This window comes from Pygoscelis adeliae, unplaced genomic scaffold (assembly GCF_000699105.1).
Source record: "Pygoscelis adeliae isolate BGI_AS28 unplaced genomic scaffold, ASM69910v1 Scaffold308, whole genome shotgun sequence".
NCBI lineage: Eukaryota > Metazoa > Chordata > Aves > Sphenisciformes > Spheniscidae > Pygoscelis > Pygoscelis adeliae.
In genome coordinates this window covers 889,075-907,579 of record NW_008825306.1, presented here as the reverse complement: position 1 = coordinate 907,579, position 18,505 = coordinate 889,075, and the positions used below count along the sequence as shown (strand labels likewise).

At 38.7% G+C, this 18,505-nt stretch overlaps 1 protein-coding gene across 1 annotated transcript in view; it reads left to right on the top strand.

Moving 5' to 3' along the window:
* The window catches only part of GLTSCR1L (GLTSCR1-like), a 36,649-nt gene that overhangs the window by 2,553 nt on the left and 15,591 nt on the right, over positions 1-18,505 (top strand). Inside the window, exons 2-4 of the mRNA XM_009330159.1 lie at positions 13,232-13,280; positions 16,119-16,167; positions 16,250-16,318. Coding sequence (XP_009328434.1) covers positions 13,237-13,280; positions 16,119-16,167; positions 16,250-16,318 — 162 coding nt within the window. The 5' untranslated portion in view covers positions 13,232-13,236. The remainder of the gene's footprint in view (positions 1-13,231; positions 13,281-16,118; positions 16,168-16,249; positions 16,319-18,505) is intronic.

The window sequence follows — 18,505 nt, the reverse complement described above, 5'->3', positions numbered from 1 at the left end:
TTTCATATCTGTAAAATAAGTGTTTCTTGATGTGAGATGGATTCAGACTGTATGAAGAAAAAAGATTTGGAAGAACATTCTCTTCTGTTGAATGAGGACCAAAAAATAGATGCCATTAAAAAAGAAATCCACCTTTAAAAAATGCTGTAGTGTAGCCCACAGGGTGAAGTAATAGTCATTAAAGAGCCTTCAATACCTTTCAAAGTGCTTGCAAAAATTCAAGGGCAAGTAACTTCTTGGTGGCTGGGTAGATAACTCATTTTGTTGCTGTTACTCTCTTGGTAATTTTTTTTGGGGGGGACACTAGCATCTCTTCAAGTTTTTGTCTCTCCTTTACGTCTCACAGGAAGCAGTGCTTTTTCCAAATTATTCAAATTTGGCAGCTCCACTTTAATATGCTTTCAGAGTTTTCTTTTGGTGCTGTTTTTTAGGGAGAGTGTTGAAAATGGTCTCCTATTTTTTGATCAAAACTTTTTTACATTTCTGTGTAATCTGATCAATGCTCATGAGGCTTGAGTTGAATACCTACAACATCTGTATTAAGGAACAGCAAGTATGCTGCCAGACCAGCTCATGCTGCGCCCACTAAGGAGTGTGGAATGCTTGTGTAGTTCTTCCTTTTATGCTTTCTGACAGATCAGAGGAGGGCTTCCCCATGCCTCTTGCTCATTCCTGAAAGAAGTGGGAGATTTTTTAAAATATGGGATTAATTTTAAGGCTGTTTAAATTCTTGGCCTGTTGGTGTTGAAGGACTTTAAACGACGTTTCTTGTGAAATACAGATTTTTCTTGCTCAGAATACACTAAAAAAATTGTCGGGATATAAACTCCCTTTTCTAAAGACTTCCATGGGGACAGCCTTGTTAACATTTTAGCTTTTTAAACAATACATCTGCTAAAACTTTGTTTAAAAATCTATTGAGTGTGGAGTACGGTATTCTTCACATATTTCAGAAATCTTATTACATGAAATTCACTCTTTCTTGAAGTGATTATTTTGCATTTTTGTTAACAGTCTTGGGATCAAGATAGTGAATTTTTATACAATAAAATTTCTCTTACGCACTAATTTCTGGCAGATTGTGTGTAGATTTTTCATTAATTTGTGAAAATAACATGACAAAAATGGGATAAAAATGACCAGTTTATATTCTCTCAGAGCATAATATGAGCCGGCAGTGTGCCCAGGTGGCCAAGAAGGCCAATGGCATCCTGGCTTGTATCAGAAATAGTGTGGCCAGCAGGAGTAGGGAAGTGATCGTGCCCCTGTACTGGGCACTGGTGAGGCCGCACCTCGAATACTGTGTTCAGTTTTGGGCCCCTCACTACAAGAAGGACATTGAGGTGCTGGAGCGTGTCCAGAGAAGGGCAACGAGGCTGGTGAGGGGTCTGGAGAACAAGTCTTATGAGGAGCGGCTGAGGGAACTGGGACTGTTTATCCTGGAGAAACGGAGGCTGAGGGGAGACCTCATCGCTCTCTACAACTACCTGACAGGAGGTTGTAGCGAGGTGGGTGTTGGTCTCTTCTCCCAAGTAACTGGTGATAGGATGAGAGGAAATGGCCTCAAGTTGCGCCAGGGGAGGTTTAGATTGGACATGAGGAAAAATTTCTTCACCGATAGGGTTGTCAGGCGTTGGACCAGGCTGCCCAGGGAAGTGGTGGAGTCACCACCCCTGGAGGTATTTAAAAGACGTGTAGACGTAGCACTTGGGGACATGGTTTAGTGGTGGACTTCGCAGTGCTAGGTTAACAGCTGGACTCGATGATCTTAAAGGTCTTTTCCAACCTAAATGATTCTATAATACTTGCCAAATGGCTATGTATACTCTCTACTTTGACCTGCTTGCATTAAAGCAAAACGTATTCTCCTCTTGAGTTGAGATCTTTGGCGGATAGTATTTAAATATATTAGATCTATTCTTTTTAGATGTATTTCTTTGGCTGTGTCTGAGCTTAAAAGTTTTTTGTTGTTGTTGGAAGTGGTACTTTGTATTTTGCATACCTTGTTTATGTTGATGGAGGTGTGCAGAAGCTCACCGTGTTGAAACACTAGCCCGGTTGTGCTTTCATTGGTGCACCTTGGCTTATTCACTAGTATGGTACTCATGTATTTTAAGTGTGTTCTTACTTTGTTCATACTTTGAGCACTTGCCTTGTATATTAATACCTGTATTCTTGAGTTGATAATACTGTCAGTATATGTGTGGCCCTAGGTGAGGTCAGTGCTACATAGTTGTGCCCTTGACACAGATGGTTCTACCATAGCTAAATATTTGTGTCACCTTGTAGATGTGCAGTTTTCCTGCCCCCCCACGTGTCCTTTTCCAGTAGTGTTTTATCTATTTAGTTTCATTGTACTGAGAGAAAAAACCCAAAGTCCTGCTAGTATAAGCTGCATTTCCAATTTCCTTCAAGGACCCTTTGTGTATCCATAAAGTTTTGCAGCAGAGGTTAAGTCCATAGTCTGGAGTTGAAGAGCTTTGCAGGCATGGATGTGTTGGTGTGCTACTTGCGCATTCGTTGTAGCGGTATTTTCAGAGTTTTGCTGGTATATTTCCACATCAGTTCCAGAAAAGTTGTGTCTGAGTAACTGCAGTTATGTTTTATAATGTGGCTCTAATGGTCAATAATCATGCCTTTTCATGTTGCATTAGGCTTGTGATAAGTCTAATGGCTGATGCTTTTTAGTGTAGATGTAGCGGTGAGAGTGTGAAAGTGTGTGATCGCTGTCTAAATAATAGATATCGTCCAGGCATAAGAGCCTCTTTGATGATGTAGTTCATTCTGTTCAGAGGGTTGGCATAATTTCTTCTAGTAGTTTTGCTGGAATAAGCTGCATCTGTGCTTGAAAGGTTTTTTATGGTGACATAGCTGGTCCAGCATAGATATGGGGATTGTCTACAAAAACAAGTGTGTTTTGCTTTCTTACAGTAGAGGAAAAGCAGCAAGATTAATAAACTGATCTAACATTCATTGTGACCTGCAACTGTTCTAGTTTGAAAGTTGGAATAAGCAGTATCGGCAGAGCCCTTGTTGCACCAACATAAATGCATGAACACTGACCTGAACTGATGTTTTTTCGAGATCATCACGTAATTAAATGAATACGTGTGTCTTTATTTTACAATGTTCCTTTGCCCCTGCTTTCAGTGTTGGAAAAACAACTACTGTGTCTGTATTATTTTTTGCTTTATTTGAGAATCGCTGCGGTTTTAGACAAAAATTAACATGATTAACTAACACAAATAGACTATCAGGTTTTTTTATTGCTTTAATTTATTCTCTTGCACTAGTTTTAAAATGTTCTAGAGCTACTTCTGATGTTACTTTGAGTAAGGGAATGCTTACCAAAAGGAAAAGAAAGCAGAAGGTGGGCAGATCACTGTCAAAACTTAATACAATAGCCTTTCTTTCATTGAAGGTATTAAGAAAAGGTGGTGAAGTGAAGAGAGGGGCATCCAGGGAGAAAGTTTTAACTTCATTGCAAGAGACTGATCATTTTTGTAAGGGCTGATTTTACGCCTTGTCTCAGGTGGAACTTGCAGTAGTTTTTACTGTGAACTTGATCTGAGTGTGGAATTTCAAGATTTTTGGTGTTGAAGCTTGAATTTATTGAGATGTGTCAACTACAGAAAATACCTTGGCCCCACTGAAATAGGTGGCAAAATCTCCATTGGCTTCAGCAAGGCAGTGGCTTCAACAAGGACAAGATCGGCAGCGTGGAGGATTTTCAGTCTGGTTTTGGGGGCGTTGATATGGACTGCACTGCTGAATTAGTTACACATCTGTCAGTTCATCGTATTCAAATTTCAGTTGATTTCCCAAACATAATAACTGAAAGGAGTATAAATCTCTGTTCAGCTTTAATTATTGGCAGTTGTTAGCTGATACTAGCTTGTGTGAACCATGCCTGTGGCAAGGTAACCAGTTTTGGTGGTTTTGTTTTTTTTTTTAAACTAGTATGGACTAGAGTGGCAATGAAAAGGCATTAATTGGGCATTGGTTTATAAATTAATTGAGAAATGACCAGATCATAAGGAAGTTGCATTCTGGGACTGCGTAAGTGTTTTTTCAGAGTCTTTGAAAATTATATGCACAGAATGAGAAGTATGATACGCAGGTATTCTCTAGTAGAAACAAGGTAAAAACATCTGAAGAACTGACTTCACATCTCTTGAAGTATTGTGTTGCACAAATAATGTATGCTAGTAGCCTGCGTTATTGCATACAGTAGTTTCTAGAAATAATTAAGAGCATCTAACTTCCTTTGGGCAGGCGAACATTTCTTTCATAAGGAACTGTTGAGATTACGCTGCCTCCTTTTCCTCTTTTGGGATGAAACCAGGACCTTTCAAAATGTTTTATGACTATTGAGATTCCTGAAGAATTGTGTATGCCGTGGAGCAGCTTAGAAGACAGAGCCCAAAATAGGCCATAGCATAGTGATGAGGATAGTCACTGCTGGGGAAATGGGCTGAGCCGAGTGTTCAACCTGGTGAATCCCATGGGGTAGGTAAGCATCCTGGCTTCCAGGCTACGAGTTACTCTGGATTTTCTCCATGCTGTTTAAAAAAAATCTGTTTCCAGATGAAAGTTTTGTCAAGATTTTGGTGTTGCCAAGAGCAGCTCTGGATGCAGTAGGAAAAAGTTTTATTGAATAAATTAGAAATTCGATGCTGAACATGTGTGTCTGAGGGAAACAGATTTTAAACAGCTTCACTGGGGGTTCACACATGTACTCTGTGTGCTTGACTGTAGCTGGATTAACCTTTACTATTATACATACTGTTAGCAGTTGAACTGCACGTTTCTTTTTTTTCTTAATGTATTAAAATATCACTGTAGTTTTTGGAAGCTTGATAAGTTACCACATTTGCCAAACTCAAATCTTTTTTTTTTTTTTTTTTTTAAATGGTATACTAAAGGGAAATAAATTTTAAGAGTTGGATAAACAACCCATTGTAGGTTGTCTGTGCTTTCGTGTGTGGTTTTTATTTGCCCCTCTGTACATGGAGCTGGTACTTCACGTTGTGTAAAGACCCTGCCTGTCCTCTTAGGTGTTCATCTCCTGCCAGATCTTAGAAACCATGAAGATGCATAATGTCGTGCCTAACAATTCATGAGAGGTAACACTTCTGTGTTTCTTTTCTTGCTGCTCTTTGTCTGATTCCTGAATAGTTCCCATTTTTTGGAGTAGTTTTTCATAGAGAGGTTTTGCATCATTCTTCTGAATATTTAAAATTACAAATTTCTTCTCGTACTCTATTCCATACAGATGTCTTTGAAAATACTGATGATTAAATTCAGTTCCACAGCTAATTTCAAACATTGCAAGTTCATCTTAGAAGTACTACTCAATGTAGAATCTTGGAATGAAAACACGTTTTCATATATATAGAAAGTTCACACTTGCATATTGCACTGTGTTACAAGGTTAGAATCCCAAATTTTTTACTTTGTTAGCTCTTTTTTAGTGCACAATTCCTGGTAGATTTTGCAACAATATAGTGGTTGCTTTTTGTTGATTACTCTGGAAGATAAAACATTCATAAGGAATAATTACATGTTGTAGACTATAAGCACAGCATGGTTTACAAGTGAATAGTTTAAATGCTTGTGTTTTAAAAAGTACATTTTTAAAATTAATTTTGCTTCCTTACTCCTGTTGTCCTGAAATGACTTTTTGATAATTATGCCTTCTGTATTTTTGCCCAAGTAAAATAGAGAATTTGCAATCAAGTTTTTCAATATTTACCTCCTTTCCATTGAATACTATGTCATTATTCCGCTGCACATAATTTTTTACAGTAATGAGAGGGGGGAGGTGGGAAATACCTCTTAATAATCGTTTTTTGTATTCCATCTGTGTAAAAATCAGTTTCTTGAAAATAAAGGGCTCGATGTGGTGAGCAGCTCTTAAGTTAATCATAAAACACATGCTTGGTTAGTTACAAGAATCTGAAATTGCCCAGTTTGTAAGATACTAGATTGTTCAAAAGTAGCATGGCCTTGAAATGTAAGAATAAAATATATGGTAAGAAGGGTTTGAGTTTATACTCCTTTCTTACACTCCTGTGTCGCAGAGAATGCAAATGAGGTTTTGTTCCTGTGTAGGCAAGTTTCCTAAAATGAATCCAAGGCTGCCTGTTAGGAACCTGAGAGATAACTGACAGTGTGTGTAAGGCAGTAGTTACAGCACCTTAGCAACCTGAAGTGCATACTGCTTAAATGACATGCATTACCTAATATGTGGTAAAATGGCATCTCTTCCCCCCCCCCCCCCCCCCCCCCAAGTTCAGAAGCATACTGAGCAAAATATTAGCACTGTGAAAATTAGCGGGAGTCGTGATGGAGGTTTGTGTGAGGGAAAGACTAAGGACTTCAACTCTGGGCTTTTTGCCTCTGCAGTCTGTGTGGAATCACCTAACACTGCTGCGATCCTTTGATGTAATTTAACAAGGGATGGATGCTTGTATTGGGTTAATAGTGTTATCTTACCATCTGTGTTCAGGAAGGATATGGGGGATAAAAATGTCGTAAATTTGGTCTAGGTCACTCAGTTCACTATAATACCATTCTCTACAGTGACTATTACAGTAACTTTGATTTCTTCTATTGTTGTCACTGTAACAATAATCATCACAATGTATTTCTTCAGGTATTCCATAGTGAAGCTACTATGAATGTTGGGATTGTAGATTAAAATTCTGGAGAATGGTGTCGAGCAACAGAACGGTACAGAAGATTTGATGGCTCAGATCCATTATAAAGCGTGACGGAGGTGGGATCAGAGTTTTTTTTGTACCAGGTCTTGTGAGGATGGACACTGGATGTGTACACACACTGGATGTGTACAAAGAACTTGTGAGGATTAGTGGGCATACCTCGTAACTCAAACAGTAGTTGCTTCAGGTACTGCGTATGTTACTGTATGCAAGTTTGATTATCTCCCACTATAAAGCTGTAACTATAGTGGTCATTTCCTTGCTTCAAAGCATTGATTTCCAAAGGTCAGTGTTCACTCTCAGAAGTCATAGGCCAGCATGCTGCCAGTCAGCAGTTGATCCCATGTAGTTGCACGGAAGTTACGAGTGTAGATTTTTACAACGGTTTTGCAGGTAAATTTATTTACTTATGGCTTACCAAGTTTTGATGTTGATCGTATCACACTTCTGGGAATTACTGCTCTAAATGTTGGTTTTCTAAACTAGCTGCTATCTTAGGCTTTTTACGAAACGTAAAAATAATATTTTACTGCTTTGTATCTGAAGTTATGTATTAAGGTTGTATGAAATTATAAAGGACTTTGAGAAAGGAAAACTATTCTTTTGTGACAAGTTTAAAGTGACTTTTAAATCCAGTATTTACAGTGGTTTTGAATTCTCCCATTTTTTAACTTAGAAAAATCATGTACACTATATGAAGTATGTATGAATAGTTGGACTGTTTCTGGACAAATCCAGTTTTAATGACTCTGCAGGTTATAGACCCTGCATATGTTGCATGATACTGTGAATTGTGTAGCATGGTGATGAAAAATTTAGGCTGATAAGGGCCCCTGGAGGTTGTCTGGCCCTGCACTCCACTGTAAGCAGAACTAGCTTCAAAGTTAGGACAGGTTGGTCAGGGCCATTTGAGTTTTGAAAATTTCCAAGGAGGGTGATTCCACCCTCTTGCCTGAGCATTCTTGTTTGTGAACTTATTTTTTCCTTGTATCCGGTTGGGGTTTTCTGTGTTGCATGTTTTGGCTGTTGCCTCATGTCTTCCTGCGCATTGATGAGAAGAGGCTGGCTCTGCTCGTATTAGTACCCTTTTTAGCTAGTGGCAGACTGCAGGTAGCACCTCAGTTAGCCTTCTGTTGTCCAGGTTGAAGAAATGCAGTTCCTCAGGCTTGTAGTGTCATGTGCCTGCAGGATTTTATTGGCACTTTGCTGGACTCTTTCAAGGTTTTTCTGTATTTCTTTTAAAGGGGGGTGTGTGTGGCAAAACTGGACACAGTATTTCGGATGGGAGCTCACAAGTGCTGAGTAGAGGGGAATAATCGCTTCTGTCGACCTGCTGCCTGCACTGCAGCTAATGTGAGAGTGGTGGCTGTATTAACTGTACATGGGCGGCTACAGTCTGATAGTTGCTTTAAGCTGGCTGAAGCAATGCTGCCTTCCCCCGTACTTAACTACCCAGCTCCCTTATTCCTATTCCCTCTCTTGCGCTGGTACTAGCACTCTTGTAGCCCTGTGGCAAGCCAGAACCAAATCAAGAAGCTAATCCAAGTTGAAACAGATCAATGTATTTTGTCAGATCAATTTTCTGTCCAAGTGACTGTTCAAAGCCTTGAGCTGACTCTGGGGAAAGTGGATGAGAGGGGCGCAGGACTGCTCTCTTCCTCTTTTGTTGGTCTTTGCTCTGTAGTAGGTGGGAGTGTTGAAAGGGAGGCAGAGGCTTTAAGGCCAAGTAATAACAGTCCCCCAGAGGATTGGCCTGCATAGCTGGGATTTCCTTGTCAGTTTTATTACTTTCACCTTTTCTTATATTCTGTTTGGGAGTGCGCCATAAAGGGCATCTGGTTATTTCCCAGAAGGGGTAGGCAGTGCTGCTTCCGCAAGTACGTGTGACCCAAGTTGAAGTATATACTGGGTTCACCAGTGCAGTAACAGGGGTATGAAATAAAAAGGGAGAGGCTTTGCTAATAATAAGTTACAGGGAATATCTGTGCTGGGTTGTGACTAATTAGTAAAGATTGCCCTTTGTAAATTAGTTGGATGCACCAGCAGGGCTGAGTTTGGCCTACTTATGATAAACAGATTTTTTGTGTTTTTTTTTTTTTTTAAAAAGACACTGTAGAACAGTATTGATGATAGCTAGATATTTGTTAGGCTACATTGTAACAGCTCTCCAGCAGGTTGTGTGAATCTTCCCAATCTGTATTTTCCCCCACCTGTCTCTAGCGTGGGCTCTTGTCAGGGCCCTGGGTGCACTGGTGGGCCCTCATGACCCAGACAAGCCTCACCTGGAGCCTCCACCCACACCCTTTGCCCATGGGCTGAAGTCCCTGTCAACTGATATAAATACAGAAGTGAGTCAATCTTTAAGAGTCTAGGCTGGTGGTCTCCTTGCACACCCCTATTGGGAAAAGTTTTTTGAGCATGCATCCTCTATATATGTATATTTATTTACAAATTATGTGCCTATACTACTGAAGTTCTAATATTTTCTTCCTGCACCCCAATGAATTGTCTTGCACACACCCCGCTTTGAGACCAGTGGTCTAGGCTACGTAACTCTAATCCTCTAATTCCACTCATTGTGTTGAGTTTTATTTTCAAACTGTCTTGGCTTAATATGGTTTATACCCATTTCATACATCAATCATTGATTTGGCCCACTATATGTTAACAAACAGTGAGGAGGACAGAGAGGAGGACAGAATTTGTATAACTAGTATATAGAAAACCTGAAAAGATAGCAAGAAAAGCAGCAAACTTTTCTACCATTTGTGCTGTAGAAAACGTGTTAGGAAAATTTTAGAGCGTAGGCTTGCTTTTATTAACACACTTTCAAATGATCATCTGTGTCAAGGTCATGTGTTGCTAAAGTTGCCCTCTTTTCTAAGTAGACTGAATGAACAGTTGCTTTTGGGTGTGCAAGGACTTGGTCTGATTGTGCACCTCCTCTGTTGCTGTCCTAAAGTTAGCAGGACACTGATCCTCATTGAAAATCTGCATCAGTTAAAAAGATTTAAACCTGCAGTTACGTGGTTATGTAGATCTTGGGTATGTGTGGTGAAATAGGAACAGAATTTAGTCTAAATAGGTAGGTTTGTGGCTTGGTTGTGATCTTGATTGTTCTTTCACAGACCACATGTGTGCTGTTTAAATTGTGTGTTGGTCCTGTGGCATTTCACAGAAGCACTGCCATGCAGCATCATGTTAGTGTAGTGTTACCTAGCCATCATTTGTGGGGATATTGACATGGTAGCCATCTGTCTGTGCTTTATTTGCGGTTTTCAAGGTGCAGGAGCATGTAGCCCCTTAGGCTGCGCATGCTGATCAGAGCAACTTTTGAATGTAGCAAGAGCTGTGTATGATAGGTTTGTTCGTGGCTCTGTGATGGTACATTGATCAGCTGTATAAAAACTTTGTAATGGTTTTATACAAATTAGCTCTTCGGTAAACCAGCATTTAAAAAAAAAAAGTGACATAATATTTCTTTTTCATGTGTGTATAGAATTCTGCTAGTGATGACAAGAACGTTGTTAAAGCTTGTTAGGAAGATGCACTTCTGGAGGGGACTGGTTGTGGTTCTTGGTGTTTATCAAAAATGCAGCTGTTTTCTTTGGGTTTTATTGTCTGTCGTAAACTGGTAGGAGTTTGCAATATGTTGGGTAGATGTTTCTTGTATCATGTTTGTGAAATGAGGAAAAAACAAATTATTTTTTCTAATACAGCCAACTGCATGTTCAGCTAAAGGACTGAATAGTGAAGAATACGTATTACAATTAAGATTTTTCTCTCATTGGTGTTTTCATGCAATTTATTTTCCTTCTGATCATTATATGCAGGTTTTCAAGAATTTAGTGAACTTCCAAATTTGTCTAGTTAGAGTTAGTAGTTTCAATACCCACAGGAGTAACAAAGTTCTGTGTGGTCGCTTTCGGTAATGTTGAACCCTTATTGTAGTATAATCACAGAGAATATTTGGTTTGGTAAAGCAAGGACATTTTATTTTATTTAAATAACAATGTCAGTATTGCCATAGACACATGAGATGAGATTTTCAAAAGTTGGCATGCAGTGTGAAAACAAAGAGCATGTTGACTTCCAATAGAGCTGATTTTTACTTTTGGTTAGCTAGGAGTCTTTGAAACCTTGCTCTTGAGAGGTGGATATGCTGTTTAGCTCTTAGAGGAGATAACAGCTTTCTGTAAGTACTACTAACAGTGCAGTTAAAAAAAATGCTAATCATTTAACGCTAATTGCGTATTAATTTGCTCTTACTAATGCACATTTACATTTAAATTTCGTGACATCATAAAATGTGTTATTTGCTTAGCATTAAATTGCAAGATCAGTGCTCATGCTGGTGGCTGTGTGCAACAGTGAGCAGATGTAATACTGAATCGTGGGAGAAATTATTTTTCTTAGCATGCATAATCACCTAATGAATGCTGATTTTGCTGACATTTGAGGTAGTTCCCTGTAGCTGTGCTTTGGTTTCCTGTTCTCCCAGAGAGGTAGTACTGAGGGATTCTCACAGTGATGTGTGCTCTGGTTCTGCTTCACCCTCACTGTAAGCTGTAGCGCACAGGAGATTGAAGAAAAAAAATCTGTGTGAGGCTATGCAGTATAGAGGACAGGGTACTCTCTGCTAGTCTAAAAGTATAAACGAGTTTCAGAATCAGTGGAGTATAGAAAAATTTCAGGAAAGAGGTTACAGAATCACAGGACAGCTGAGGTGGGAAGGGAGGTCTGGAGATCACCGCATCCAATGTCCTGCTTACAGCAAGCTCAGCCAGAGCAGGCTGCCTGGGGCTGTGGTCCAGCTGGGTTCTGGGTATGTCTAAGGATGGAGACTCCATAACCTTGCTGGAAGACCTGTGCCAGTATTTGACTGCCCTCAGGGTTTAAAAAAAATAATTTTTTTTCTTGTGTTTAAATAGATTTGTTTGTTTGTTTGTTTGTTTCAATTTGTGCCCCTTGACTCTTGTTAATTCACTGGATACCACTGAGAAGAGTTTGGCTCAGTCTTCTTTACACTCTCCCACCAGGTATTCATACACAGGGGTAAGATTCCCCCATAGCCTTCTGTTCCCCAGGCGGAACAATCCTGGTGCTCTCAGCCTCTTGTATAACATGCTCCAGTCCCTTCATTGTCTTAATCATTATGGAGATCTGTATGAGGGAGAGCCTTCACGTGTATCTGGTCAGGCAGAGTAAGTTTATATTTGGCAAGAAGTAAGAGAGAGAGCAAAATGAATTAAAGCCAAAACTGTATTAACAAATTTGAGTGATAAGTATGATAGCAGACTTTTTAAGGGAAGATGAGAAGAAAACAAGCATGGAACGCACAGTGATCAATTTGATGTGATTAGAAGATACTGTGAAGATGAGACTGGATAACTAAATGGAAGCCAGGGCACCAAGAGGTTTAGGAAATGCTAGCATCAGTTGATAATTGAACTGGTGGATTAGGTGGGATCTTTACAGAGAGAATAAGGGAGGATAAAGTGGTCCTGAGAGTTACTGACAGGGAAAAGGGAGAAGGTGCAGTCTCAGATGATATTGTGAGAGTTACGGTGAACAGGAGAACCACGATATGCAAACAGAAGCTTCGAAGGAAGAGTGATGGAACATTTGGTACAGGCAGCACCCGACCGAGTAGGCAGTGTGTAAGAGAGTTTGTGGTCATGATATTGTGAGGCTAAAAATGCTCTGCACCCAGTGAATGGATGCTTACTTTCAGTTTGGCTAATAGAAATGAATTCCCCACCCGTTGTTAAAAGGATTGTCGGAATTCTCTACTATTAATCACAAGTTGATTCAAGTACACTTCTGAGTATTGTTGAGGAGAAACTGGAAGTGGCCGTATTGTCACTAGCAATAGCTACGAAAGGTCTGCTAGAAAATAGCGTTCTTTTTAATGCTTTTTAATGTCTTGGCTATAGTTCTGGTTCTAGCCTATAACAGCACCATCATGATACTGACCCAAATTTGTTTACCTTTTTGGCTGGTCAGTATTATAGCCACTAATTTGTAACAGTCTTTGTAGGTTCTGTAGTGTTTGGTTATTCCCTCACTGGGATTACCTGGGAGTAAATTCCTATAGAAGCATTTTAATTGGAGTCTTGAGATTGCATTCAGTGTTGATTTTTTTTTTTTTACTATTTTTTTAAGTCATAGAAGTTCTGTTTAATCAGTTTGGTTAATCATTTGTCTTTCTTCAATTTAAAGATCTAAAAAAACCCCTAAATGGTAAAACATTGCATGGGATTTTGTATATCATTATGTGTGACTGAATTTGATTTTGAGATAAATCAGTGGACCTCTGTAGAAGGTGCAGGTTTATTTATGAACTTTGCCAATAGTAGACATCTGTAAACCTTATAAATCGTTTCATAAAAAATACTGAGATATTCTGAATTGGTTTTATCAATTAGATAAATTTTTTTTTATTGTTGAAAGCAATCTTTTGTTTGATACATATCAAATATCCATACTTTCCGTTTTTGTTCTAGTTGTCATGGATGATGACGATGATGAATCCTGTCTCCTTGATCTTATTGGGTAAGTTTTCCTTAAGCAATTCTTTCAGAAAAGTTGGGAAAAATGATTTTGCAAAATCATCTTCTGAAAGGTGATTCTGTGTCAGTATTGTCTCAAGACTAGGTTGACTTGCAAATGAAATGAGTAGCTGTGTTTCACTTGCTCCATGTGGAGATGTGTGTATCACAAAGCCTTCAATCCCGGTGTATGCTAACTGACAGTCCACTTGCTGGCATTGTCCTCGAGAGAGGCTAAGGAATGAGTGTGCATGGAGGTTGGGTTCTCTTCTCAGCTAGTGGTGATATCAGGTCGGCATTGAAGCATGTTACTAGGGATGTTGTTACAAACTTCATTGCAAAGAACGATTTTTTTGGATTAAAAAAAAATACAGATCTCAATTTTTTTGAGTGGTGGAACTAGATACTTTGTTAACCCTATGCTTGCATTTTAAAGGGAAAAGTAAAATTATTCTTAATTATAAATACTTAATTTCTACTAAAAACACGCATTTGCATAAGAATGTTAGAAAAATAGAGTTGCTACCCAGTACTGTTAAGTATTCACATCAAACAAGAATTTGTCAGCATTTTGTTGCAAGATACTTGATTTTAATAAAATTGGGGATTTTAAATGGTCCTGGTTTTTGGTTTTTTTTTTTTTTTCTTTTTTTTCCCCGCATTATTTCCGTAACAGATTTAGTTGGAGGCTTATAATTCCATGTGGGAATCTCAAAAAATAATTAGGATAGCTGAAGCTTTTTGTGGATTGTATATGTGACAAGTTACCTTCCTTTGGCAAACATTCATGTCAATATTCAAGAACAGATAATATGCTATAATGCATTTACAACATAAGAAGAAAGTTGAACATTTCGTATACAATACTTTGTTCAAACTCTGCCAGAAATTAGCATGACTTCAGTCTCGTAGCAGCTACTAAAAGATTGTCTCTGCTTCATGCAATAATTTTTTTACTGTCTTAAATGTAGTAAATAGTTTTGAGTTTCTCACACACTCAAAGCTTCTAGTGAAACCAGTGAGAGCTTTAACTTGAGGAAAAACAAAGTATCGCCACAGTGGCTGCTGTAGTTTGGGGGTTACTCTGTGGATGCTATAGCAAAAGCATTGCCAGTAGTGGCTCACAGTTATATTCTGTGAAGTGTACTGTGCAAGATGAGTGATTGTAGCCGTATGAAAAGACATTGTGCTTGGAACATAAAGATGATAATTGACTGCATGGGACAATTAAGTGCTCTGTCATGAGCATGAATCACAAGGATCCTGGTACAAGTTCACAGGTGGTCCAGAAAATGAAGTGCTCTCTCTACAGATGAGTGTTTGTGTGAAAAATTACAGTGTTCTTCCTGCTGCTGGCAGCAATTACTGTCTTAAGCATCTAGAAGAATGGAAAACAGCATTTTTTTCCCATCTGACCTTTGATTTCAGTAAGTGCCTTCTAAAATTACTTCCTTACTAAAGACAATATTTAAGGTGATGAAGTGTTCTTCATTTTTAATTGCATTTTTCATGATTTAAAGCCAGTGAGTGTAATTAGTACTAAACGGTCTGGTTATTTATCAGTAAAATTCGTAAGCATGATAGAGCCTTATATCAGATCATGAGTTCTGTTCTCCTTAATTCTTGAAATTTAGTGTAATCTAAAATGACATTTTCGCTTGAAAATATATGTAACCACTTCTATGTTGTAAGCATAATTGTACCATAAAGTCCTTGCCAAGTACTGTCTGTTTAACACGTCTTTTGTAAACACATGAATTCGGTTCGTTCTTTAAATGAAAAAAAGAGAACTAGAGGTGTATTTGTGCTTTTAGAAGACTAGTTGTAAACCTGAAAGATCTTTAATTTGTTCCCTCTTTATTTTCTAGGATGATCAAGAGAGAAGGAGAGATGTTTTGAATTAATATTTTTTTACATGAGAATCTCCTGCTTCTCAAAAATGTCTTACTATTACTTGTTAACCAATAAAGATGTTTTAGAATCAAAAAACTCCATGTCATTTTACTCTTCATGCTAATGGACACGTTAGGAAATGCTGTATAATTGTTGTATTAAAATAATCCCATGTAATGCAACCTTTTGGTGTTTTTTTACTTGGTCTATATGTGCAGTTACATTAATGTATGTTTGATTTGTTTGAATTTCCAACACTCATTCAGACCACATTTTTAATCTGAGTTTTATTCAGTGATAGTGCTAAGTTAATGAAATACACTGAAATTGTATTTCATAATATTTAATCAGTTATTTCTATGGTTGATTTCACAAGGTGCTGTTCTTTTTTTCTCCAAGTGAAGGGACTGTTACTCTGGCAAGCATAAGTTTAGAAAAACTTAAGGGTGGCAGGAAACATGTTAAAGATACAAGTTTGTAAATACCCTATTGACTTAGACACTAGCTAAACAGGCATTATAGTTTATCTCTGCAGAAGAGATGGTACCTGTTATAGTTCTCATGTTATTTGGTGGTAGTATTTTCCTTAGGTTTTGTACTACGTGCTGTCATAAAATACTGTGTGTTTTAAGAGAATATGAGTAATACCCTCATAAAGAGAAGTAAAGTAGAATGCAACTAAAATTTTGTGATGAACGTAGTTTATTGCTTGAAATGCCTTGGTACAATGACAGCAGATACGATCAACGTCTGAAAATTGTGCTGATACAGAAACACAGATCCTCAAATGGTATAAACTTTCAGCTTTGCATTGGAGTCAGTGAAAGAAATGTGTTTTTACTACAGACCTGATATATGTGAATACAGTATCTGGCTTAGTTAAATTAGCTTCATTAGCAGAAAGAGCTTCCTAAAAGTGGTAACTTTTTTTTTTTTCTTCCCCCTTAAGGGACCCACAGGCGCTGAATTATTTTCTACATGGACCTAGTAGTAAATCTGTAAGTAGCATTCCTGTGTATTAGACATACATAAGCTTCATTGAGTGTATTATTTCTAAACATGATTTTTGTCTTTTACCAGAGCAATGAAGACTTAACTAATGCAGAATATTCTGTAGCCAACTCAAATTCAATTTTCGCCAACTCCAATGTAAGTGGTCAGGAGATAAATTGTATTTGTATTGAGATTGCATGCTTTTGTTGCGGCTTTATTTGGCTTTTATAAAACTGAATGAAGTAGATGTGGGTTTTGACCTTTTTCGTATGAAAATTCTGAATGCTAACATAGAACTACTTCATGCTGTTAATATTTTAAGTATTTCATTGGGTTTTCAGTGGGGAATTAATCGAAAGATACTGCACTGTTGGCCCGTGTTTTGTAAATATGTAAAACAGCTTGCTGAGCAGTGAAAATACTCTCCGGTGTAACTCTCTCCAGTAAACTGGTCTTGTAATTTAAGGTCTACATTTGAGCACTGCTACATCTACAATCACTAAGAAGTTAGTCATTCATACGTTGTCTGTGTATGTTAGGATGGTTTTGTTTCTTATTTCTAAGTAGAATCTGAGCTAGCAATTTTTTCAAATTAATGAATGGGGTTTTTTGTTCTTTGGACTGAATAGCTAGCTTGGGATATTTCCTTCCTGAAACTTCAGTGTTAGGGAAATCACTTTAAATTCATTAGGTGTTGCAAGTAGTCTTCGGTATTCCTTCTTGGCCTGGAGTGTATTGCAGCCCTGGATCAAGTTTTACGCAATGAGGTTGTGGGATCCCCATCCTTGGAGATAAAGCCAAGGCTGATCTGCTCTAGTGCTGGCAATAGTCCTCCTTTGAGTAGAAGGTTGGACTAGATGACTTCCAGAGATCCCTTCTGACCTACATTTCTTTGATTTCATTGGTGTGTTTTTTAAAAAACCTGAATTCTTCATCCCACAATTCAGTTATTTCAACACATAGAGTAGGGCTTCCTTGGTAATTCCTCTTTCTGTTGTACTGTTGTCTTGACTCTGTCTGTTTGTCCCGTGTTCCTAACAGATACGTGGATATGCTTGCAGGTGTGTAGGGACCTTAAATAATTGGCATAAATAAATCCTGAAAACTGTTTATCTGCGCGTAGAGAACTAGTGACTTTTCTGTAGCCACAGCAGTGTGATGTGAAGTGTTTGCCCTGTCCTTCCCCTTTCAATAATTAATATCATTATTAAATATTGTAGAAGAAACATACGTTGAGTGACAGTTCTTTCTCCAGATAAGCTGATTGAGGTAATGGTCGGGGAGTGCGGTACCAACAGTAATAGGGTGTGCCCAATTTTCAGCTAATCAGGAACAATGGTTTCAACTTGGTACCAGGCTAGTTATTATCGAACAGCAGCTTCCTGTATGCAACATGGCAGAGGTGGGTTCTGAGGACTCATCCTAAGAAAAATGAGGTTATGGGGGAAAAAGGGTGACATGTGACATGCTTTTCTCATAGCCTAGACTTCCGAGTTGTTCTTTGTAGAGATTCTTCTGATAAGCGTGAGTAGGTGGGCAGGAGTCAGGGGTGTATTTCTAGTGTATTTTTGGAAGGTGAGTTTTTGGAGTAATTTTGAGAGGGAGTGGGAGATTCTGGGCAAGGTGGGATTGTTGCGTAGGGAGTAGCAGTTGGGAGAAACAAAAATATTTGATGAAAGCCAAAAGAGCTTTCTGGTATGTGAGGTGGGGGGGGGGGGGGGGGTAATCTAGAAGGCAGGTGATCAGAGGAGCAGGGATTTCTAGTTTGTGTTCCTAGGATGGCTTACTGTATTTTCATTCTCCAGCACTTGTTCCTCTCATGCTCTGTTCTCATCCTTTTGTATCTTCATAATGAATACCAATGCCATCTTCTCTTCCCTCCCTCCCTCGCACGAGAGCCCTGTGCTGACCTAAGTGAAGAACGACTTGATTGCATGGATTCTTATAGTGCATTGTGAAGCAACAAGGGGTATCTAAAATACAAATAGATGGTTTCACAGTCCCTGCTTATAATGTAAGATGCCTGAAAAGTTCAAGGCTTCTGATGTTTTCGTCATTAAAATTTTTGCAGATACTGAAAGTTCTGTCTTTGTACATATTCAGAATTGCTACCATGAAGTAGGATTGACTGTCTTGATGCGGGCCTCATGCCTTTCAGTGGCAGAGTTTACAAATTCAGTGTCAAGGGTTCAGTGCCTTGGCTGGTAAGCATGCTCAGCCAACGAGTTGAATGATTGCATACCACCTCTACAGATTCCAGGTTGGTTTCCTTGGGCGGTCATCAGTCTCTGTTACAACCCTCATGAGAGGGTTCCTCAGCCGTTGCCCTACTACCTGGGTTGT